This window comes from Ranitomeya imitator, chromosome 5 (assembly GCF_032444005.1).
Source record: "Ranitomeya imitator isolate aRanImi1 chromosome 5, aRanImi1.pri, whole genome shotgun sequence".
In the NCBI taxonomy this organism is placed as follows: domain Eukaryota; kingdom Metazoa; phylum Chordata; class Amphibia; order Anura; family Dendrobatidae; genus Ranitomeya; species Ranitomeya imitator.
This window is the reverse complement of record NC_091286.1, coordinates 459,962,681-459,988,477: the sequence shown is the minus strand read 5'-3', so window position 1 is coordinate 459,988,477 and position 25,797 is coordinate 459,962,681. Positions and strand designations below refer to the sequence as shown.

The 25,797-nt window shown below is 45.2% G+C and overlaps 1 protein-coding gene across 2 annotated transcripts in view; it reads left to right on the top strand.

The window, feature by feature from the left end:
* Window positions 1–3,854: 3,854 nt before the first annotated feature.
* The window catches only part of MFN1 (mitofusin 1), a 44,935-nt gene continuing 22,992 nt past the window's right edge, over window positions 3,855–25,797 (top strand). Inside the window, exons 1-8 of one of the 2 annotated variants that reach the window (XM_069727271.1) lie at window positions 3,855–3,925; window positions 10,213–10,332; window positions 20,158–20,293; window positions 21,241–21,403; window positions 22,282–22,406; window positions 22,712–22,820; window positions 23,194–23,301; window positions 23,450–23,603. In XM_069727271.1, the coding sequence (XP_069583372.1) occupies window positions 10,218–10,332; window positions 20,158–20,293; window positions 21,241–21,403; window positions 22,282–22,406; window positions 22,712–22,820; window positions 23,194–23,301; window positions 23,450–23,603 (910 nt within the window). In that variant the 5' untranslated portion in view covers window positions 3,855–3,925; window positions 10,213–10,217. The remainder of the gene's footprint in view (window positions 3,926–10,212; window positions 10,333–20,157; window positions 20,294–21,240; window positions 21,404–22,281; window positions 22,407–22,711; window positions 22,821–23,193; window positions 23,302–23,449; window positions 23,604–25,797) is intronic. The other variant, XM_069727273.1, reaches the window with a different exon arrangement.

The window sequence follows — 25,797 nt, the reverse complement described above, 5'->3', positions numbered from 1 at the left end:
CATGGTCAATTGAGTCCAGTACTGAGGCTTATTCTTGGCCAAAGGCGTAGCATCAATTCCTCTCAATGGAATAGGATACTGCAAGGGCTCCAAGAAAAAACCACAGCGCCTGGCAAACTCCAAGTCCATCAAATTCAGGGCAGCACCTGAATCCACAAATGCCATAACAGAATAGGACGACAGAGAGCAAATCAGAGTAACGGACAAAAGAAATTTAGACTGTACCGTACCAATAGTGGCAGACCTAGCGAACCGCTTAGTGCGCTTAGGACAATCGGAGATAGCATGAGTGGAATCACCACAGTAAAAACACAGCCCATTCCGACGTCTGTGTTCTTGCCGTTCAGCTCTGGTCAAAGTCCTATCACATTGCATAGGCTCAGGCCTATACTCAGAGAATACCGCCAAATGGTGCACAGCTTTGCGCTCACGCAAGCGCCGATCGATCTGAATGGCCAAGGACATAGACTCATTCAGACCAGCAGGCGTGGGAAATCCCACCATGACATCCATAAGGGCTTCAGAAAGACCCTTTCTGAAAATTGCCGCCAGGGCACACTCATTCCACTGAGTAAGCACAGACCACTTTCTAAACTTCTGACAATATACCTCCGCTTCATCCTGACCCTGACACAAAGCCAGCAAGATATTCTTTGCCTGATCCACTGAATTTGGTTCATCATAAAGCAATCCAAGAGCCAGAAAAAATGCATCTACATCACGCAATGCAGGATCTCCTGGCGCAAGGGAAAATGCCCAGTCTTGAGGGTCACCACGCAACAAAGAAATAATGATTTTTACTTGTTGAACGGGGTCACCAGAGGAGCGGGGTTTCAAAGCTAGAAACAGTTTACAATTATTTTTGAAATTCAGGAACTTAGATCTATCCCCAGAAAACAAATCAGGAATTGGAATTCTAGGCTCTAACATCGGATTCTGAACCACAAAATCTTGAATGTTTTGTACCCTTGCAGTGAGATGATCCACACAAGAGGACAGACCTTGAATGTCCATATCTACACCTGTGTCCTGAACCACCCAGAGGTTAAGGGGAAAAGAAAGACAAAACACACTGCAGAGAAAAAAAATGGTCTCAGAACTTCTCTTATCCCTCTATTGAGATGCATTAATACTTTGGGCCAGCTGTACTGTTATGGACCTGGTGGTTAGGAGCACCTGGAACGACCTGATGGTTAAACTAACACAGGGCAAGCTCTGGGAAGTGGGAGCTCTGCTGACCGCAATCCCTAATCCTATCACACAACTAGAAATAGCCGTGGAGCGTACCTAACATTGCCTAGACGCCTCTTCACAGCCTAAGAGCTAACTAGCCCTAGAGATAGAAAATAAAGCCTACCTTGCCTCAGAGAAATTCCCCAAAGGAAAAGGCAGCCCCCCACATATATTGACTGTGAGTTAAGATGAAAGTCACAAACACAGAAATGAAACAGGTTTCAGCAAAGGGAGGCCAGACTTACTAAACAGACTGAGGATAGAAAAGGTAACTTTGCGGTCAGCACAAAGAACTACAAAAGACCACGCAGAGTGTGCAAAAAGACCTCCGCACCGACTCACGGTGCGGAGGTGCCACTCTGCATCCCAGAGCTTCCAGCTAGCAAGACAAAATCATGAAAGCAAGCTGGACAAGGAAACAACGAACAAATAATTAACTAGCAGGGACTTAGCTTCTGCTGGAGTAGACAGGTCACCAGAAAGATCCAAGAGCGAACTGAACCAGTACAAGAACATTGACAGCTGGCATGGAGTAACGATCTGAGTGGAGTTAAATAGAGCAGCCAGCCAAGGAATAAACTACGTCACCTGTGGAAGGAACCTCAGAAGCAGCAGCTCCACTCACAGCCACCAGAGGGAGTCCATGGACAGAACTCGCCGAAGTACCATTCATGACCACAGGAGGGATTTCGATAACAGAATCCACAACAGGGGACGCAGGATGGGCGCAGCACATACCAGGATGGGGACGCAGGATGGGTGCAGCACATGACAGGATGGGGACGTAGGATGGGTGCAGCACATACCAGGATGGGGACGCAGGATGGGTGCAGCACATGACAGGATGGGGACGCAGGATGGGGACGCAGGATGGGTGCAGCACATACCAGGATGGGGACGCAGGATGGGTGCAGCACATGACAGGATGGGGAGGCAGGATGGGTGCAGCACATACCAGGATGGGGACGCAGGATGGGTGCAGCACATGACAGGATGGGGACGCAGGATGGGGACGCAGGATGGGTGCAGCACATGACAGGATGGGTGCAGCACATGACAGGATGGGGGCGCAGGATGGGTGCAACACATGACAGGATGGGGACGCAGGATGGGTGCAGCACATACCAGGATGGGGACGCAGGATGGGTGCAGCACATGACAGGATGGGGACGCAGGATGGGTGCAGCACATACCAGGATGGGGACGCAGGATGGGTGCAGCACATGACAGGATGGGGACGCAGGATGGGGACGCAGGATGGGTGCAGCACATGACAGGATGGGGACGCAGGATGGGTGCAGCACATGACAGGATGGGTGCAGCACATGACAGGATGGGGACGCAGGATGGGTGCAGCACATGACAGGATGGGGACGCAGGATGGGTGCAGCACATACCAGGATGGGGAGGCAGGATTGGTGCAGCACATGACAGGATGGGGGCGCAGGATGGGTGCAGCACATGACAGGATGGGGACGCAGGATGGGTGCAGCACATGACAGGATGGGGGCGCAGGATGGGTGCAGCACATGACAGAATGGGGATTCAGGATGGGTGCAGCACATGACAGGATGGGGGCGCAGGATGGGTGCAGCACATACCAGGATGGGGACGCAGGATGGGTGCAGCACATACCAGGATGGGGACGCAGGATGGGTGCAGCACATGACAGGATGGGGGCGCAGGATGGGTGCAGCACATGACAGGATGGGGGCGCAGGATGGGTGCAGCACATGACAGGATGGGGATGCAGGATGGGTGCAGCACATGACAGGATGGGGATGCAGGATGGAGCAGCACATACCAGGATGGAGACCATATACCAATATAAATGCTTGCCACCCGGGCGTAGAACGGGTTCAATAGCTAGTTAATATATAAACATATATGTGTCTGATATATATATACATATATATATATATACAGTATGTTTTATTGATTATTTGAGCCCATGGATCCATTGTATGTACGTTTTGCAAACCTGCGAGAAAATCTTGCAGTACGGATGCCATATGGATTACATACGGAGATTTACATGCGCAAAATACGCTGACACACCCTGCCTACGGATGACATACGGATCACTATTTTGAGAAAATTTCTGCGTATTACGGCTGCAAAAAACTGACCATATTTCCCTATGCTGAGTGTGACGCCGGCCTTAAATTGTACACGGCAGATGATTTGCCGGCTTTTAATCTATTAAATATATATATGTGTGTGTTTTGTATGTAAAAACTCATGTTAAAATCGCATTGCATACTGATGACATACATAGATGCAAGGAAATCGCATCATCACATTGCAAATGGATTACACACGGATGACCATACGGAGAACACTGGTGCGACTCTCGGCCAAGAGAACGTGACGCGGGTCTAAGGGACAATTCTGCATCACTGACTCTGTCTCCACAAAGGGGGCACTTGGGATATAGATACTATGCACAGGCAGAGCCCAGTGTTACTATGGAAACACCACTGTGTGACAGAGCCCGCTAGACTTCGTGTCTCTACTGCAGACAGGAAGTCACTGTTTTGCCTGCTCTAGGAACAGACTCGGTTTCCCTGGGAAGTGACGTAGGGCACGCCCCCAGCTCTGATTGGCTGCGGGCGGGTCAGGTTACCAGGGTCATCACACCGGCCGGGGAGAACTGCAGCTCCTGAACTCCGGCACAGCAGCGGAGGACGAGGTAGGGGCGTGCGGGAGCCTGTGTTCCACTCGTGAGCGGGTCACCCGCGGGGTCTCCTCATTGCTGTGTCTAGTGTTGTCATGAATCAGTGCAGCATTACACTGTCGGTGCAGTACTACCCGCTTATCACACCCTCCACATGCACGGACAGTCGGGGCGCACTGGGGGTTGGTTTCACTTCACTGCTAGTTACAGACTATTATTTGCTGCTGCTTGATTACTAGTAAGTGATGGATGCCCCACCACTGCTGACCCTTCACCCCTCTCCGAGCCCAACCACCCTTGACATTTCACCCCTCTTCCATCCCCTACCCTGCTGACCTTTCATCCCTATTCCATTCCCCCTCCGCTGACCTTTCATCCCTATTCCATTCCCCCTCCGCTGACCTTTCACCCCTATTCCATTCCCCCTCCGCTGACCTTTCATCCCTATTCCATTCCCCCCGCCGCCCCTGCTGACCTTTCATCCCTATCCCAGTTTGCCCCCGCTGACCTTTCATCCCTATTGCATTCCCCCCGCTGACCTTTCATCCCTATTGCATTCCCCTCCGCTGACCTTTCATCCCTATTGCATTCCCCCCGCTGACCTTTCATCCCTATCCCAGTCCCCCGCTGACCTTTCATCCCTATCCCAGTCCCCCGCCCCCGCTGACCTTTCATCCCTATCCCAGTCGCCGCCCCCGCTGACCTTTCATCCCTGTTCCAGTCCCCCCGCTGACCTTTCACCTCTCCCAGACCTTCCCCTCCCCTGCTGACCTTTCACCCTTCCATCTATCCTGCCTTATTCTGCATTTTTAGCAGCAGATTTTGTTCCAGAATTAAAGATTTAAAACCCAGTGACTGCAATAAGAGGCGACATGACCGATCTTGAGGCTAAAAACCTCCCAAACGACTAAGAGTAGCTGTTCTCGCCCCTCTTTTCCTGGAGTCGTTCTATAAGAAGCTTCTGAATAATATAATGTACTGTTATATCTATCAGTATTTGTGTAACTAACAAAGGAGATTTCCATAAAAGTAACATTCTGGAAGCTTCTGATTGCCGGGGTATCTGACTGCTGTGACCACCTGTGTGGCAGGTGAATGAAGGGGATGCACATGCTCAGTCTGCTCCATTCATTGTCTATGAGACTGGGGGATATGGCAGATCCAGCGACAATAGAGCGGAGGAGGAGGATGTGCATGTCCTCTCCATTCCGGGGATCACTAGTGGTCACTAGGGTGAGGCATAACTTGGTATTCTGTGTAAATATTACCTGTGGGCACCATGGTGGCTCAGTGGTTAGCACTGCAGCCTGGCAGCACTGGGTGTCACTAGACTGCTTCCTGCCTTCGCCTCTGCTGTTACTTTCATTTTCTATACCTCTTATAGTTTGTGGTAAAACTGAAACAGAGTTCCCTCAGTGGGATATTCCACTACAGGTCACTTCTATAATAATAATATATAATCATTTTTATTTCTATGGCGCCATAATCTTAGTCCTGGGCAACCCTTTTAATTATTATGGTTGATTTGTGCATATATAGTTAGATATCACCCACCACTGAGACCAGTGATTGGCTGCAGTGGTCATGTGCTGTAGTGACGGGATTGCTGTAGCCCACCAACTCAGACCGGAGGCTGCAGCGGAGAACAAGGGGTTGTATGTAAGACTTTATTTGTTGTTTTTAACACTTGGAAGCCTTTGGCGTTTAAGTTTTTTTTCCCCCTTGGAAAACCCCTATAGCATTAATTATTTTAGACCGTAATCACACAATGTCATCGCTCTGCGTTTTTTTTTTTTGCCTCAAATCTTGCCAAACTTAGGAGAAAAATGCAACTTGTGAATGTGGCCCGACAGTAAGCACTATGCGTTCTGATGGCGTTTTCCTGGTATCAGTCCGCCAGATAATGAAATGTGACTGCCCTGATTAAACCCTGTGGCAGCAGACGTTACACATGGGATTTTAGCCTTGTGTGGAGGTGCTTGTCCATGAAAATCATATGAAGCTGTCGCCGTACAGGTCCTGTGCTGATGTCACTGGAGACAGATGTGAGGTGTAGTGGAAGACGCAGTGGAAGTTGGTAATTTATAATGCACCACGTCCTTCAGCACTTGGCGCCCTGCTCTCCTGCTTTCTGGTTCAGCTGTGGTTACTCCTGTCGTAGATGCTGGTACCTCTCAATAAGTGACGGGCGCAAATCAAGGTTTCAGAAACCGGTGACAAATGTGGCATGCTGTGGCACATTTAGCACCCCAATCTACTACCGTTGTTTGTCTGTAGAGATGGTATTTGAGTTGGAACATGTCAATGTGGCTACACAGCTGAATAGGGTGAATGCAACAGTCGTCTTCTGGTATCTCAATTTTATTGAGATGATCCTACATGGAAAAAAATTGTGTATATAATTTGTGTCTCACCCATGACAGCACCACAATTTCTTGTGAAATTCTCAATGAGTTTGATTTCACATGACCCTCTTCCCATTGAAAAAAAATAGTTGGATCCAAAATGGCCGACTTCAAAATGGCCGCCATTGTCACCACTCATCTTGAAAAGTTTTCCCCCTCCCGTATACTAATGTGCCACAAACAGGAAGTTGATATCACCAACCATTCCCATTTTATTCAGGTGTATCCATATAAATGGCCCACCCTGTACAATCGATACAAAAATTCCTACAAAGGACAAGCCTGAAAACAGATATGCCAATGCACAAATACGTTATTCCAAAAGTTCTACATGTGGTCTGAGATATCTTTGGTCTTATCAGCCCTATTCCCAAAATCCCATCAGTTCTTTTACTGGCCAATAACCCTCCAGGTTTTTAGAGCCAAGCTCATGAACTATCACAATACATCTGTGTGGTGTCACATATTCTTGCCTCTTCACAGTGGAAATCTTCATCCCTCAGCGTTGGTGGTCGTCAAGTGTAACCCATGTGATGACTTCCGGAAAAATAAATGCCTTCCGTACAGACTTGATAGAGCTTCTTCTCAAAACTTGGTAGCCTTGCAGGGTGGATTTGATTTAAATCTAACTGATTTAAATCACGATTTAAATCACGATTTAAATCACTAGTCAGGCTTGATTTAAATCAGTGATTTAAATCAAAGTTTCTACCTAACTGAATTTGACTCCACAGAGGTCCCAGCCTCTTCTTCACGGCAAAAATGTTACAACATGAACAGAGTTGAGAAAAAGACCTTAATCCTATTGTTCTACAAACCTATGAATACAGAATCAACCCCTTCAGTGCCAAGTCCAAGAAGTTAGACAATATGTTTCTGATTGTTTGGAGTGGAATAGATCTGCACAACACAAGAAGAATGTGAATCTAAGTGTGAGGAGGAGGAAGGGCAAGCAGACAAGAAAATTAAAGTGAAACTTTGAGCACAATACTGCAGCTTAGCCACAGACAGACAAGTCTGGATCTGTTTGTGTGTACGATCTGAGGTTTATTACATTCTTTCCTTATAATGGCAGCAGGCCGTAAAAGAGACCCAGTTTGGGAATATTTTAATGAAGCTCCTTCGCCTATCGGTAAGGCAGGCATGCGTGCAAAATGCAAACGATGCAACAAAGAGATGCAAGGCCTGGTGGCGTGAATGAGGCAACATCATGAGAAGTGCGGTGATGAAGATGAGTCACCGCACCGCACTCTGCGGAGTCAAATTCAGTTTTGAGAACTGCGTAAGTAAAGCGAGCGTCTGTGATAATATAGGAGAGAAACTGCCCACTAATCCTACAGAAACCTCTGGAAGAGCATGGCATTGTGAATGTTACACATATACAGCCTTTATTCTACTGAGTTAAACAACTCAGCTTTATCTAATGAGGGAAGAACCTTTTGGATGGTAAAATATTTTCCTCAAAAAGCAGTTTATTGAAAAAAATCCGATTTAAATAAAAAAAAATCCTATATTTTTTTTTTTTTTTTTTAAACATTGATTTTTATCCACCCTGTAGCCTTGTGTGGATTTCATTGATGTGCTTGGTCTCCGTAATTCTCTTCACTCCTGACTCCCAGATTATACTTCCCTCCGCTCTTTTAGGCCATTTTTTCCCTTCCCCTTTGGTTATCTTTTGTATGAAGAGAATATTGTACTCTATTTTCTACAAAATGGTTAAAATTCTATTAGGTTATCATAAAAAGAGAAATCCCCCTCATGCAATAATGACCCTCCCACCCCCTTATAGCTCTTGGTAGATGGGGAGGGGAAAATTGTAGGGTAAGGGGATTATTGAACAAGGAACACTTGTCCCATGGTAATCCAATGTGTTCCCCCTCCTGAGGGTCTGGGGCGTCTGAGGAAACTAAATCCACAAAGGCCGTATGAGCATGTCCACAGCTTTTAGCACACTGACTATGGTGGTCTACATCTGGTGATCCGTGGCCTCTAGAGTACTTTTTTGAATAGTATACAGCGCTGTTGTATTTCTCTAGCGCAATCTGTAGATCCACGTACATTCTTTATCAGTCAGCACTAAGGGGTAACACTTCTTGTGGAGAGCGGCGAGGCTGCGTAGGGAGACTAATAGGCCATGCAATACTGCTATAGGAATTGAAATATGTTAATAGATTCTTCAGAGATACAGGGTAAGAACCATATGACTTAGAATAAAAAAAACCAAACCAGAAATTCACTTTTCAGACACATGCTTCGGGGGGGGGGGGGGGGGGGGGGTTTGCCCCTCATCAGTGCAAAGCAGGTGTACAGTTTACATCATTCATCACGATATTCATCATTCCCAGGCCAACTTCAAACATCTGAGTGAAAACGGTTAGCCTATGGTGTCCTGCTATAATTGCATAGAAACCTGTTCTGAGGGTATGTGCATACGTCAGGACTTCTTGCAGAAATTTCCTGAAGAAAACCGGAAATTTTCTGCAAGAAATCCGCATTTTTTTTTTTTGCGTTTTTTTTTCCCGTGTTTTTTTTTTTTTTTTTTTTTTTTTTTTTTTGCATTTTGCAAGCGAAATTAGCTTGCAGAATGCTAAAGTTTTCCAAGCGATCTGTAGCATCGCTTGGAAAACTGACTGACAGGTTGGTCACACTTGTCAAACATAGTGTTTGACAAGTCTGACCAACTTTTTACTATAGATGCTGCCCATGCAGCATCTATAGTAAAAGATAGAATGTTAAAAAATAATTAAAAAAAAATGGTTATACTTACCTGCAAATAGCCGATCTCCTCAGTGGTGTCCGTTCCTATAGATGGTGTGTGTGTGTGTGTGTGTGTGTGTGTGTGTGTGTGTGTGTGTGTGTGTGCAGGACCTTCGATGACGTCGCGGTCACGCGACCAATCACAAGATGGCGACGTCATCGCAGGTCCTTCACACAGAGCATCTATAGGAACGGAAGCGGCAGCATGCACCGCTGAGAGGCAGGAAGACACCGGGGCCATCAGAAGGTGAGTATATCACTATTTTTTATTTTAATTCTTTTTTTTTTTTTACCAATTATATGGTGCCCAGTCCGTGGAGGAGAGTCTCCTCTCCTCCACCCTGGGTACCAACCGCACATAATCTGCTTACTTTCCGCATGGTGTGCACAGCCCCATACGGAAAGTAAGCAAATCAATGCATTCCTAGGTGTGCGGAATCCCCGCAATTCCGCAAATTTAATGAACATGTTGCTTTTTTTCCCGCAATGCGATTTTTTTCGCGGAAAAAAATGCAACATTTGCACTAGAAATGCGGAATACACTGTAAATAATAGGATGCATATGTAAGGGTTTTTTTTGCGTTTTTATAGCAAAAACACACGAAAAATACTGAACGTGTGCACATGGCCTGACACAAGGCGATGCTCTCAATCGGATGGTATGTAAATGTGCGGATTAGTCTCATGATTGCGTAGGGGTTAGGGCATCTGTGTAGTGTATGATATGTGACAAGGTTACATTCAGTTGTAAGTTTAGTTGTAGTAGCAGAAGCCTCCATCTATGTCTTAGCTATTCGCACATTGACAACAGCTCGGAAATGTACAGCCGCAGATGTGACAGACACTGTGTGCGACCTTCATTCTCAAGGACAGAAATGCTCCATGTAAGTAGTAAACAGTGTCGTGTGCCAGAGCCATCGCAGTACCCAGATTTCAGTCTGGGGAATCATTTTTGGGGCTGATTTTCAGTAGTGTAATATGGAAACCATAACAACTTATTCAGAAGATCTGTAATTCGGCGAGACCCTAAAACTCTTAGACCTTCCCCGGCACCATGTGTAAATGTCAGTGTATGTATAATACAAGGACGGTTTTTAATGATTTTAAGCAATGGCCATTTTTACTTTTTGCTTTGCGTAGAAGACATGGAAGAGAAGGGCGTCTCTCCCTTGAAGCACTTTGTGCAAGCGAAGAAAGCGATCACCTCCATCTTCGACCAGCTGGTAGAGTACATCAGTGATGGCGTGATATTCGTAGAAGGTGAGCGGTTTTTCTAATACTTGATTTAACTTTGATTTCTGGAATCGTTTTGTATACTTTTAGTCAGTTTTCAGTGTCTGACCCTTCTCTATGTGGCATTTTTACTAAAGGGAATGATAAGCACCTGTGACGTATAGTGGAAGGGACCCATGGGATTGTGTTGCCCTCCCCCAACTTCTGTCACTCTGTTCTGTGTAGGTTTCAGCTCACTTTTCACCCCTTCCCTCTCTTCTTTCTGTCTCTTTAAGGGGTTATAAGGTTTTATTATGAGTTTTAGGTTTCTTCACAGGGCCATGTGAATGAAATTCTGCCTGTCAACAAGATTCTCATTGGCTGTGCTAAATTTAGCAGGCTGAATTGCAGGTATTTAACCCCCTACGCTCTGGCTACCTGGGCACTTTACCTCAGGATCAAGTAGAAGAGCATTGTCTCGCCCTCCCGCCCCCTTTTTAATTCTTAATAATAATTGTATTTCTCATGGTGGTTATCTGTGGTCGGTCAACTAGGTGGACATTTTGTTTTTTATAAGTTTTAATGTTATTTATTGGTATTGAATTTTATTGAATGTTAATGAAGTAATTAATAATAATCTTTGGTAACCCAAAATAAACACCGCAGCCTTTTACTGCCAAATTCTGTATTGTGTTCTAGTCTTTCTTTCATTGTTTTGGTGGGTTGGCAGCTACGTTCCCATGGTATATCAGATGCTTAGAGAATATGGCTGCTGCCTGCCATGCTGGAAAGAGTACAAAGGTTAAAACGCAGGGACCACCTTGCACCCACTAGCACTAGAGATCCTGACAGAGGGACAGTGCTGCATACAGTAGGCCAGATATATTAGAAATTGTGCAATCTGAGGCCAAGTAGGTCTTTATTGCAACCAAACACCACCATGAAGACCATGGCGATCTCCACACAAGTCAGGGATAAAGTTGATAAGTACCAGTCGGGGTTGGGTTTAACCCCCTAGTGACAGAGCCAATTTGGTACTTAATGACCAAGCCGATTTTTGCAATTCTGACCACTGTCACTTTTATGAGGTTATAACTCTGGAACGCTTCAACGGATCCCGCTGATTCTGAGATTGTTTTTTCGTGACATATTGTACTTCATGTTAGTGGTAACATTTCTTCGATATTACTTGCGATTATTTATTAAAAAAACGGAAATATGGCGAAAATTTTGCAAATTTAGCAATTTTCAAAATTTGAATTTTTATTCCCTTACATCAAAGAGATATGTCACACAAAATGGTCAATAAATAACATTTCCCATATGTCTACTTTACATCACAATTTTGGAATAAAATTTTTTTTTTATTAGGGAGTTATAAGGGTTAAAATTTGACCAGCAATTTTTTATTTTTACAGCAAAATTTACAAAACCATTTTTTTTTAGGGACCACCTCACATTTGAAGTCAGTTTGAGGGGTCTATGTGGCAGAAAATGCCCAAAATTGACACCATTCTAAAAACTGCACCCCTCAAGGTGCGCAAAACCACATTCAAGAAGTTTATTAACCCTTCAGTTGCTGCACAGGAACTGAAGCAATGTGGAAGGAAAAAATGAACATTTTACTTTTTTTCACAAACATTTTACTTCAGAACCAATTTTTTTTATTTTCACAAGTGTAAAAAATACAAATGAACCACATAATTTGTTGTGCAATTTGTCCGGAGAATGCCGATACCCCATATGTGGGGAAGGACCACTGTTTGGGTGCACAGTAGAGCTCAGAAGGGAAGGAGCGCCATTTGGCTTTTTCAACATAGAATTCCCTGGAATTGAGATCGGACACCATGTCGCGTTTGGAGAGCCGCTGATGTGCCTAAACAGTGGAAACCCCCCACAAGTGACACTATTTTGGAAACTAGACCTCCTAAGGAACTTATCTAGGTGTGTGGTCAACACTTTGAACACCCAAGTGCTTCACACAAGTTTATAACGTAGAGCCGAAAAAATTAAAAATCATTTTTTTTCACAAAAATGATCTTTTCACCCCCAATTTTTTATTTTCCCAAGGGTAGCAAGACAAATTGGACCCCAAAAGTTGTTGTGCAATTTGTCCTGAGTATGTCGATACCCCGTATGTGGGGGTAAACCTCTGTTTGGGAGCACTGCGGAGCTTGGAAGGGAAGGAGCGCCGTTTGAATTTTTAATCTCTTAATTGTGAGAGCGGACGCCATTTTGGGTTTGTAGATGTGCCTAACAGCAGAAACCCCCCACAACTGACCCCGTTTTGGAAACTACACCCCTCAAAGATTTTAATCAGGGGTATATTGAGCAATTTGAACCCACATGTATGACACAGAGTTTGATAACATTAGGTCGTCATATTGAAAAAATTCATTTTTTTCCACGAGAATCTTGTTTTAGACCTGAATGTCTCACTTTTTCAGAAATAACATCAAAAAGTGGACCCCACAATTCGTTACCCACTTTATTATGAGCGCAGCGATATCCCATATGTAGTCAAAAAGTTCTGTTTGGACAAATGGCAGGGCTTGGACAGAAAGGGGCACAATGTGACAAATTTGGCTTTATTTGAAATTGAAGATCCAGGACCCATTCAAAGCTTCTAGAGACATTGAGCAAAAAAGAAAATCCTTCCAGGAATTATTACTCACAGAGGGAGGCATGCTCCTAAAACACAATGGCTGACTATAAAATTGGTCTTGCTAACAAAACAGTTGTCCCGCATTTGCGTATATTGTAGCAGGAAGAATAAACTGTACTGGAATGAAGGGCAAAATGTGTAGGAAAATGCAGCCAACTATGTGGCAAAGCGGAGTTTGTTTCAAAGATGAAAGAACACCATCAGGGCTAGAATGGCAGACACTTTCAGAGACTGGCCGTACAACGTCCTTTTAGCTCCATCAATCCCTATATGAGAGACGAATGTGCCAATAGATGTGGTACACCATAGCAAGCTCCCACCCGCCAAGGTCAGAACCGCTATATGCACAAAACAACCAGTTCTCTATAGAAAGTATTGTCTTGTACCAGAGGTTCGGCAAGAACCATAAAGTAAAGCCCATAGTGTATAAGTACGGAACTTCCTAATTTTTTTAGAAATCCTACAATAAAATGATCATGCCCCTATCATCAACATAAATATAAGTAATATAAATGGAAACCAAAGTTTTGTGTAGCAAGAGTCATAAAGCAGTCAAAGTTAGATAAATGGTCAAAAATGTTTGTGAGTAATCAAGTCCTAGAATTCATTTTCAGATGATTTCACTTTTCAAGATCATTTCTGGGGTCCACATTCTAACGCTTATTGACATAGGTACGTGGACGAGAATTTGTTGGAATAGTAGTTTGGTATGGGATTGATCGAGTCGTAGAATTTTCAGATGACCTGACTTTGCAAGAACATTTGTGGGGTCCACACTCTAGAGCGTACAGACGTGGGTACGTGGACGAGAATTTGTTGGGATAGTAGTTTGGTATGGGATTGATCAAGTTCTGGAATTAATTGTGAAATGGGGTAAAATGGGATCTACTAATTTAAAATATTATTTATCAATTGTTCCAAATTGTACTACTGGGGCCACTAAGCAGAAAATAAAAATTATTGAAAAAAAGCAAACTAATAATTGTAGGTGGTGTGGTAGGTCTCAAAACAGGGGGAGATACAAAGGCCTGGTTGGGATGGGCATGTGGGGCAATAAAATCGGGAATCACTCCGCCTGCCATGCTTTCTGCAAACTCGGCACCTTTTTTGAGGATACCTTTGGGTGGGAGTGACAGGGACAGGGTGAGGAAAATGGCGTTCTGACAGTCTCCGGGAATCCTCAGAGTCGAAGGCTTCCCCCGGTGCCATGGACTCAAATATGAGGCTCTCTACTACTTTTTCCTGAAAGTGCAGGAAAGTTAGCGGTCCTTGAGATTTTTTATATAGGACAAAGCTGTTGTAGGTGGCAGTCTGAATTAGATAGATTCCCACCTTTTTATACCACGCCCTGGTCTTCCTCTTGACCAGGTATGGTTGCAGAACCTGGTCTGACAGGTCTACGCCACCCATATGTCTGTTATAGTCTGTGACGCAGACTGGTTTTTCTTTGTCCCTGGTGGCACCCCTCTCTCTGACCGTCACAGTGGTGTCCGTATGCAGTGTGGAAAGCATATAGACGTCCTTCCTGTCTTTCCACTTCACTGCAAGAAGTTGGTCGCTTGCAAGTGAAAATGACGCCCCCCTCTCCAAACGTCTGGACACCAACTGTGACGGAAACCCCACTCTGTTTTTCCTCACTGTCCCACAGGCCCCTGTATTTGCAGCATGGAGGGATTTGTATAGGGGGATACTCGTGTAATAGTTATCGGTATACACGTGGTACCCTTGATTGAGAAAGGGCGTCATTAGCTCCCAGACAATTTTGCCTGGGATACCAATTGTCTGGGGGCAGTTTGGGGGGTTTATTTGGCGGTCCCTACCTTCATAAATTAGGAAGGTGGACGTGTACCCTGATGAGCTCTCGCAAGCTTTATATAATTTTACGCCGTATTTGGCTCTCTTGGAGGGAATAAATTGGCGGAATAACAGACGGCCCTTGTAGCTCATCAAGGACTCGTCGACTGCCATATTTTGCTCTGGGGTATAGGAATTTAGAAAGGAAGTTTTTAGGAGGGAAATTAGGGGTCTTAATTTATTTAGCCGATCGTAGTTGGGGTCAGTTCTTGGGAGAGCTTGGGAATTGTCACTGAAGTGGAGGAATCTCATCAGGGCTTCGTAACGGGCTCGGGACATGATGGCTGCAAATACAGGGGTGCAGTGGACAGCTTTTGTTGCCCAGTAAGAGCGGAGAGTGGGTTTTTTTACTATACCCATATTCAGGGTGAGGCCTAAGAATTTTTTTTATTTCAGGGACATTTGTGGGGATCCAGGAACGGGAATGAAAGGCAGTGGGTTTTTGGGAAATATATTGCCGGGCATATAGATTTGTTTGGTGGACGATTAATTGCAGGACTTCGGGGCTAATGAAAATTTCAAAAAAATCAATGGGGGTAAAATTGGCGACATCTACTTTTATTCCAGGGACTGCAGAAAAAGGGGGAATTTGAGGGGAAAATGAGGTGTCATTATACCACAGCGGTGGGGGGACTGCGGTACTTGGTCCTGCCTCTGAAGCTTCAGCAGTGACGACCGACTCCGCTACCACCGGGCTGGGGGATCCCGTGGAGGAAGAGTCATCATCACTGTCTGAAAACTGCTCAACTTCAGGGGCAGAATCTGTTTCGCTGCCGGAGCAAAGCAGGCTGTAAGCTTGCTCCGCGCTAAAAGTTATGCGGGCCATTTTATCTAATTCCTCCCCTAACCCTAACAAAAATTTTTTTAAAAAAATTATAATTTTTTTTTTTCTTTTTTTTTTTTATAATCCTCTGCTGATGATGCAGGGATTACGGAGAACGGGGGTGGGTAAATTGGATGCTGGCGGAGGCAGATATTATGTTTTTTGTAACTGACAGGGCAGCACTTGAACTGTAGTCTCTCTCTCTTCTCTCCTAGAACAACTACAAGGAGAGAAGAGAAAGGTACAGCCCAAGTGCTGCCATGTTTATCAAATATTAGGGGTTTTGATCACTGTAATTGGACATATTACAGTAATCAAAACCCAGCAGCCAATGAGAAAATTCTCATAGGTTGCTGGGTCTCTTCTGGCAGATCATGGCAGGCGCACTGCGCATGCGCCCGCCATTTTCTTCCAGCAGAGAAGAAGGGGGGCCAGGAGCCATGGGCTGAGGACCGGGTACCACGGACTGAGGACCGGGGACAGGAGCAGGCGGTATGGTGGGGGGCTCGGGGGCTCTATTTCTCTCCCTTCTGATGTGCGATCACATCAGAGGGGAGAGAAATGCAAAGCATTTTTTTTTTTTTCACAAACTATTTGCAGCGATCGCAACCCCGGGGGTCTGTAAAGACCCCCTGGATTGCGATCGCTCCAGGGGTCGGTAAAAACCGACCCCAATACACCGGGGGAAGCTAGGTTTTGGCGGGCGCATCTGCGCTTGCGCCCGCCATTTTAGAGCCCGCACCGGAAGGAGGAGGGTCGGGGACCGGGGGGGGGCACCTTCACCGGTACATTAGGTACCGTGGGGGGCTCGGGGGACCCCATTTCTCTCCCTTCTAATATCCGATCACATTAGAGGGGAGAGAAACACAACGCAAATCGCGTTTTTTTTTTTTGCGATCGCCGGTAAACGGTTAATTACCGGCGATCGCAAATGCGTGGTGGGTAAAAAAAACCCCGAATCATGTTCTCTGGGGTCTCGGCTACCCCCGGCAGCCGAGACCCCGGAGAAATTCGGCCTCTGGGGGGCGCTATACACTTTTTCCACAGCGCCGTTAATTAACGGCGCTGTGGTTTAAGTACCCTTAGCGGCCGCCGTTAAAAGGCGTATCGGCGGTCGCCAAGGGGTTAAAAAAAAAAAATCTGAACCTCTGATGATCCCCTGTAGCACCATCAAATCTATTATCATCAAATAGAAAGAACATGGTTACCACAACAAACCTGCCAAGAGAGGGCCGCCCACCAAACCTCTCAGCCCGGGCAAGGAGGGCATTAATCATAGAGGCAGCATAGAGACCAAAGGTAACTCTGAAGGAGCTGCAGAATTCCCCAGCAGAGACTGAAGTATCTGTCCATGCGACCACAATAAGCCGTAAACTCCATGGAGGTGGCCGTCATGGAAGAGTGGGCAGAAAAATGCTTTTATTTACACACACAAGTTGTAAGGGTTGTTTTGAGTTTGCCAAAAGATATGTGGAAGACTTCCCATATGTATGGAGGAAAGTGCTGTGATCAAATGAAACCAAAATTTAACTTTTTGGCCACCAAAGTAAACGATATGTCTGATGCCAAACCAACACGGCTCATCACCCTAAGAACACCATCCCCACAGTGAAACATGATGGTGGCAGCATTATGCTGTGAGTTGTTTTTTGGCAGCAGGGACAAGAAAGTGGTCCGAGTCAAGGTAAAGATGGATGGTGTGAAATACAGGGATATTCTTGAGCAAAACTTGTTTGTCTCAGTGATTTGAGACTGGGACGGAGGTTCATCTTTCAGTAAGACAATTACCCAAAGCATACTGCTAAAGCAAGGCTCGAGTGGTTTAAGGGGAAAGGTGTACCGTATTTTTCGGACTATAAGACGCACCGGACCATAAGACGCACCCCAAATTTGGGGTGAAAATTGCAGAAAAAAAGATTTTTTTATAACATGGGGGTCCGTCTTATTGTCCTAATTTACAGTATCTTATGGCGGTGGCAGAGCAGGGTCACAGGAAGCAAGGTGTCGGCAGAGGTGGGGTGATGCTGGGATGAGAAGGTGCTGGGATCAGGAGGTGCTGGGATCAGGAGGTGCTGGGATCAGGAGGTGCTGGGATCAGGAGGTGCTGGGATCAGGAGGTGCAGTGAGAGGTATGGCGTGAGAGGGGTCCCTGGCGTACCATGCAGGCTTACCTAGCTGGCAGAGGTGCGGTGGCAGAGGTCCGGTGGCAGAGGTGCGGTGGCGGGGGTGTGGTTGCAGAGGAGGCGCAGTAAGCGGGGTCCCTTTCCCCGGTATGGTGATGCAGCAGGCCCGGTATGCAGCAGAGCCGGGTGAATCCTCTTGTTATCGGTGGGCGCGGCCATCTTCCTGAGGCCGCGCGTGTGCAGATGAAGCGCTCTGCTCCCGGGGCTTCAGGAAAATGGCCGCGGGAGGCCGCGCGTGCGCAGATGGAGATCGCGGCGGCCATTTTCCTGAAGCCCCGGGAAGCAGAGCGCTCCATCTGCGCACGCGCGGCCTCCGGAAAATGGCCGCCACCACCGATAACAAGAGGATTCACCCGGCTCTGCTGCATACCGGGCCTGCTGCATCACCATACCGGGGAAAGGGACCCCGCTTACTGCGCCTCCTCTGCCGCCACACCCCCGCAACCGCACCTCTGCCACCGGACCTCTGCCACCGCACCTCTGCCACCTAGGTAAGCCTGCATTGCGACTATTAGACGCACCCCCCATTTTCCCCCCTTTTTTTGGGGGAAAAAGTGCGTCTTTTGGTCCGAAAAATACGGTAAATGTTTTGCATTAATCCAATTAGATAATCTGTGGTCACATGTGAAGATTGCTGTTCACCAGAGGAAACCATCTAAGGCTAGGGTCACATTGCGTTAGTGCAATCCGTTTAGCGCTAGCAGATTGCGCTAACGCAATGTTTACCAGGCCGCATTCCGGGGTCGCGGTAACGTCCCCGCTCTCGCAGATCCCCGATCTGCGAGAGCGGGGAAAGGACCGCGGGCGCGCCTCGGACGCTGCAAGCAACGTCCGCGGCGCGCCACAAAACGCCGGCGCGTCGCTAGCGCGTGCCGAACATGGCACGCGCTAGTGCTGCGCGTTCCCATTGCCGTGAATGGGCGCGCTAACGGACGCGTTGCACGGCGTTAATTTTGCCGTGCAACGCTGTCCGTTAGCGCGTTCCCATTAACGCAATGGGAACCTAGCCTAACTTGGAGTTGATTCATTTTTGCCTTGAAAAATAGGCAAAAATCCCAGTAGCAAGATGTGGAAAGCTCATACAGACTTGCCCAACGTGACTTGCAGCTGTAATTGCCACAAAAGGGGGCTCTATAAAGTTCTGACTTTAGGGGGTGAATAGCTATGCACACCGAAATTTCCAGCTATTTTGTCCTATCTGTTTGCTTCACAATAAAAAAAAAAAAAAGTCAAATGTTCACAGTGGTAGGCATGTTCTTTACATGAACTGATGAAAACCCTCAAGCAAACAGTGAAATTCCAGGTTGTGAGGTAGCAGAACACAAAAATTGCCAAGGGGGGTGAACACTTTCGCCAGCCACTGTAAAGACTGAATGTACAAAGATTTTTTTTTTTCTTGACCGAATCCTGTTTTGGGATAAAAAAAAAATAAATATATATATATATATATATGAAATTACTGCATGAAAACTCTAGGGTTTCTTGGGGTCAGTTGTGCTAGGAAAACTAGGAGTTTTCCCACAAAGTACACTTTAATTAATGAATAGATCTTGGAATAAAAATAAGTTCCACAATTTGATGTGTTAAAGAATTGTCCCTGTGCTGAGGTAATTTTATAAGTGTGCCTTTGCTGTGTACTGTGTAATGGCGGTGTCAGACCGTACAGGAACATGGTCTGATTATACCACAGATCCTGGGCAGAGGAGGAAGCAAGAGTATACAGACATGAAAATACAGGATCGCAGCTAATTCTTTCTATGAGGTAAAACATGGAAATGTTTTACTTCACAGAAATAATCATCTGTGATCCCATACTGTCCTGTCTGTATACTCTTTTGCATCCTCCCCTGCTCAGGAGCTGTGGTTTGTGCTGACCATATTCCTTTACAGTCAGACACATCCATTAAACGGGGGCACATTTATAAGATTATCTCAGCACAGGAACATTTTTTTTTAATACATGCAATTGTAGAACTTGTTATTCCAATATCTATTGATTTAAAATGTACTTTGTTCCTGGGACAACCCGTCTATAGGAACACTTCAGGCACAGTTCATATTTTTTTGGGTGCTCTTTGAACCCCTGAGCCAAACAATGTCCATCAGAACTTGCCTCAAAGCAAGGGTTGTTCCTCTAAGCAGGTCATACTAGTTCCCCCTCATCCACTTATTGAACTGGAGAATGTCTGACTGCATCGCATCGGTGGTCCCATCTAGGGTCCAGCCTCACAGATTTTGTGTAATCTTTTGACATAAACTGTTTTGTTGTACTGTTTTGTTGTTGTTTGTTTGTTTGTTTGTTTTTTGTACAAATTTTCAAAATGTGCAACTTTTCTTTTCTTACATAGAAACTTATCGAAATCCAGAATTAAGAAACATAACAACTGAAGATGACCTAAGGGAGATACAGAGCTACAAAAGAAAGCTGGCTGGAATTGGCGAAGTTCTGTCACGGAGACACATGAAGGTGGCATTTTTTGGAAGGTATTTCTGAAATGTTTAAACATGAATATTAAAGGTGTGTTAAAAAATGAGGCATTTCCAAGTAAGTAAAATATTTTAAATGTCTACTTTAATAAGAGGCTAAAGGACATAGACACCTTTTTTTTAATTTAACATGTATTTTTGGCTGAAAATCCTTTTTGCAATCGGATTTCAAAATTTTACACCGTTTGGCTTTTACAGGCTTTCTGACCATCGCTGGCTGCTAAGTTAATGGAGAATCTGTAAATTTGCTTGTTCTGATGGGGAATTTACCGTATATACTCGAGTATAAGCCGAGATTTTCAGCCCATTTTTGGGGGCTGAAAGTCCCCCTCTCTGCTTATACTCGAGTCATACCCAGGGGTCGGCAGGGGAGGGGGAGCGGGGGCTGTCTAATTATACTCACCTGCTCCTGACGTGGTCCCTGCTTCCCCGGCGCCGCAGCTTCTTCCTGTACTGAGCGGTCACATGGTACCGCTCATTACAGTAATGAATATTCGGCTCCACCTCCCATAGGGGTGGAGCCGCATATTCATTACTGTAATGAGCGGTAACGGTGACAGCTCAGTACAACAAGAAGCCTGTCTGTGACTTGGCGTAATAAAATGTCATTTTGTCTACATACTATATAAAAGTGTATAAAAAAAATATGTAAATGTATAACAATTCAACTCTACTTCCCCCCATATATAATTTAATAAAAGCATATTTGATATCACCATGTGCAGAAACTTGAAATTTATCAAAACAAGGATATAAAAAGAAAACGGAAGTGTAAAAATAAAGACATCATGCACTTGTCAGTGGCTCATAGTTCTGATGATGGACAGGGATGACCATGATACTGTGCCCAAAATGACAGTTTCATGATCCGCTTGTATATGATATTGTATATCTGTGTCAGTGATATGATATGAGAATTGCTTAATCGTTGCCTGGTATTTCAGAACTAGCAGCGGGAAGAGCACGGTGATAAACTCCATGTTGTGGGACAAGGTCTTGCCGAGCGGCATAGGACACACCACCAACTGCTTCCTGAGTGTGGAGGGGACGGATGGAGACAAAGCTTATCTGATGACCGACGGCTCCGAGGAGAAAAAGAGCGTGAAGGTGACTGTGCGATGGGATGCAATGAAAAACAAAACTACCGTGAACACACAATGATTCTTTAAACACACAATGACTCTTAAAATCAGTTTCGTCAGTGACTATTTAATTTCCTAATGATTGTGTTTTTGTGCCTAAAAATCTGTTCCAATGTGTCTGGCACTGCCTGTTCTCATGTGAAGGCTGACAATAAGATGGCTTAGTGATACAATTGTATAAGGGCATTTAGTGTTCTTTTCTCAAGTGAGGCTGTTTAGTCCTAAATTGAGAAAATAATCTGTTAACTACAGGGTGCATACATTATATATTTGTCAACTTTAGTTAAAAAAAATTCTATTTTACCGACCCATGAATGTAACCTTGATGTAGCCATATGAGATGCTCCATGACTGACACCAATGGAGCGTGATGGACCCTGCTGCATATAAACATGTCAGTCAGGTTTTCACGATGGTGTCCAGCCTCTAACACTAGGCATACAATAGTTTTCTCTAGGTTCTTTCCTTTCAGCCGGCCATACTATTAGTTCCCCTCATCCACTTATTGATTTGGAGACGTTCTGCTGACATCACTTGGTAATGACTAGCATAGCGGTGGTCCCATCTAGGCCCAGTCTTACACGCTCTGTGATCTTTGACAGGTTTTTTTTTCTTTTCTTATAAAGTTTTATTAACTCTTTTATGGCTGTTAAAACAAAATAGTGATTTGTCAGGACGTGCGCTCATGGTCACATGGTTCAGTTATGACGTTTTCTTGCCACGTGTGAATACGCATTTATACGGTGTTGATGTAAACTAGCCACCACCTGTCTTACAGTAAGGCCATAAATCTGCTTTATAGGATTTCTTGTGCATAGAGCTAACAATCCTTTCCCTGTGCAGACAGTGAACCAGCTGGCTCATGCCCTGCATATGGATAGAGATTTGGAGGCCGGTTGTCTTGTCCACGTCTTCTGGCCCAAAGCAAAATGTGCACTTCTCAGAGACGACTTAGTTCTTGTGGACAGGTGAGACTTCATGGGAAAATGTGATTCTGGCTCTTTTCACTATTTTGTTGCATAATCTTATAAATCCCGTATCCAGAAAGCACATGGTGTTATTTAGCCGTGGTAAGAATATAATAGCTGGATACTGTCTGCGATACCGCTGTCTTGTCACCTTTACTACAACTGTCGGGTGCTTGACATCAGTGTATGAGTTATGTTACCATGTGTGATGTAGGAGCTGCCCTATGTGCGTTACACGACCCCATGTACACACACTATAGGGTCAGGCTATGCTTTCTCAGATGAGTGTACTGTCTATTTTGCAGCCCAGGAACAGATGTGACTACAGAGCTGGACAGCTGGATTGACAAGTTTTGCCTTGATGCTGATGTTTTTGTTCTGGTGGCCAATTCCGAGTCTACACTTATGAACACGGTAATGCAGGAGTACAAATGTCAAATCTCTCTTTTTTTGTTGTTGTTGTTTTAAACCATCTATCTACAAATTAGGAAAATAATCACTGTTCAATTACTGGTGAAATGATCTGGAAGGAGTTTGTATGTTCTCGTGTTAGCGTGGGTTTCCTCCAAGTTCTCCGGTCTCCTCCCACACTCCAAACACATAATGATAGGGAATTTATATTGTGAACCCCACTGGGGAGAGCAATGATTGTGTCAGTAAAAGTGCTGCGGAATTAATGGTGCTATATAAGCAAGTAAATGAAATAAATAATTGACAATATCTATCTAAATCAGCCACTGCCCGACATTCTAGAGATCTTTACATGAACTTATCTTTTCTGTTTTAGGAAAAGCATTTCTTTCATAAGGTGAATGAGAGACTTTCTAAGCCGAATATCTTTATCTTAAATAATCGCTGGGACGCGTCCGCATCTGAGCCGGAGTACATGGAGGATGTAAGTTGTGGCCTTGTAGTATATGGGGCATGTGTGTGCCCCTTCTCCCAGGAGTCCTGTAGGAATCGTGCTTCTTCTAGCGTCACTGTACTGGGAATGGACAGATGGCGGCTGTGCTGACATTGTGCTCTGATCTCCATACGAGCAGGTGCGGAAACAACACACTGAGCGCTGCCAGTCATTCTTGGTGGATGAATTGAAAGTGGTCGATCATTCAGAGGCACAGAATCGCATATTTTTTGTTTCTGCCAAAGAAGTTCTGAATGCCAGGATGCACAAGGCGCAGGGGATGCCGGAGGCAGGTGGGTAGTTTCCAGAGGTCTGACAAGCATGTTTTTTCCATCACTTAGTAATTATAACCAATATTTTACTGATTGGTGGGGATGAGCAAATCGACCCTTGTTCAGCAGCTTTGTTAGTATGTGGCCGGGGGCCCTGCAAACCTATTCTTGCCTACCGGAATCACTAGCACCTCTTCTGAATAGTAGGCCTTGTGCGATGTAATACATGCGTCCTGCCGAAATGGTGATTCCAGGCTTACTAATGGGCACTGGGGACTCCGGCAGGTAGCAGGGCTCCCTTCTGACAGCCACGGACTACTGATATGGGCTGCTGCTGGACAGTTGTCTTGTGAATCTATTCACTCATCTCTATAGAATGGCAGTCATCCCTATGACAAATTCAAGCAAAGCAACGTCCTTGTCACTTTTTACTTCTGTCTGTCGTCTACACACAATTATGTAAATTGTTCACAGAAATCTTTTTCTCATACATCAGGAGGAGCATGGTGGAGGTCTAAAGATAGAGACCCCAATCATTTGATAAAACCGTATTTGGACTTATTACAGGGGTTGGCTGGGCTTGGAATACTTTGTGACTGTAAACTAGGGAATCCTGACAGTGGGCAGTGCGCACTCGGTCACGGTTCTGCGGTGCGGGCAGTTGGTCCTGTGATGTATGCAGTTTGCTTACTGGCAGGCACCTGACTGTATGTGATTTTTGTGCTTGTGGTCTTGAGTGTGTGGGTGCAAATCTCATGTGTAGTCAAGTGACCGCCCACCAGGTAATCGAGACAGCATACAAACTGGCAGTGTGCAGGTACATAGTGACTGTAGACTTTTGTCCGGACAACCCCTTTAAACACTTTCTGAAGCCACATCTATTAGTCAATAGACATAACAGCTACCTTATTAAAAGCACTTTGAAATACTCCGGTCACATGCAAACTAAAGCCTAAGTGCCCACAGGGCACAACTCTGACATCTTAGGATCCCGGTCAAATTTTGTTAAAGGAACACTAAACCCAGAAATGAATGGCATATATTACTATCTGTTTACATGTGTACATACATATATATCCACACACTGTATGGCCAAACGTGCGTAATCACTGAATTCAGGTTTGTCATTCAGTCCCACTACCACAGGTGTATGCCATATGTATAACATACCGCCCCTAGCCAGGCAGTCTATACTAACCTTTGTGATAGAATGGTCTCCCTAATGATCTAACTGCAAGCAGCGTAGTAATATAATCGCAGGCGCAGGTGGAACAACTTGGTTCATGACATGTATTTTTTCTTTCCTAAGAATTCCACCATCAACTGACTGGTATTATTGAAAAATGGAAGTGCTTAAAACTCACAGCAACTCTGCCACGAGTACCGTAAGGGTGGGATTACCGAAGAGTGAGGGGCATAAAATCATCAATACTCTGCCGATTTCCAAACCGCTTCTGACACTAAAATCAGCATAATTGTTCCCAGAACTTCACAGAAATAGGTTTCCATTGCTGAGCAGCTGCTAGAAAGCCTAACATCACTAAGCACAATACTAAGCATTGATAGCTAATTTTCTACGCTCTGTACAAGTTGATGTAGCTTCAGCCATTTCGGTAAATGGTCCAGCAGCAGGATTGAATAGGCCACGATCTAGTTATGCCAGGTGAACACTTAGGCGTTTTGCACACAAGTCTTGATGGTCAGTCTGCTGGAAGAAGCATGCACCTCCTAATAAATGTGGCACATCTTTCAGCTGCTATTTGCAACCAGGGGCTGAAGTACATCTGTCCTTATTTGACACTTGCATAAATTATGATGAATTTGCAGTAGATGCAGTTTTCAAGTAGTTGGAGGAGCTGGCCAAGACGACGTTAAAAATGCCAAAAAGCAGCAAATTTTTTGTGCCGTGTCCAAAACACAGCGTTTTTGCACCAGAAAACTGATAAATCAGAACCTTACAGCACCACTCCGTTTTCACTTTTTGCAGCGCTGGAGTAATGTTTCTAATCTAAGGTCCCTGACCCTAGTCTTGCTTATCTGCCGCCGTCTTCAACTTCTGTTGGCACCGTTCCGTTCGGTGTTCAGCAGTTTGTGACCTACCGGCTCGTTTCAGTGTTTGTAAGTCTATGTTGGCCATGTTCTGGCTCTCATAAACTTGCATTGAGAGCTTATGACCGTTGCTTGTGACTTCCGACCAGTCAGAAGCTGCGGTCAC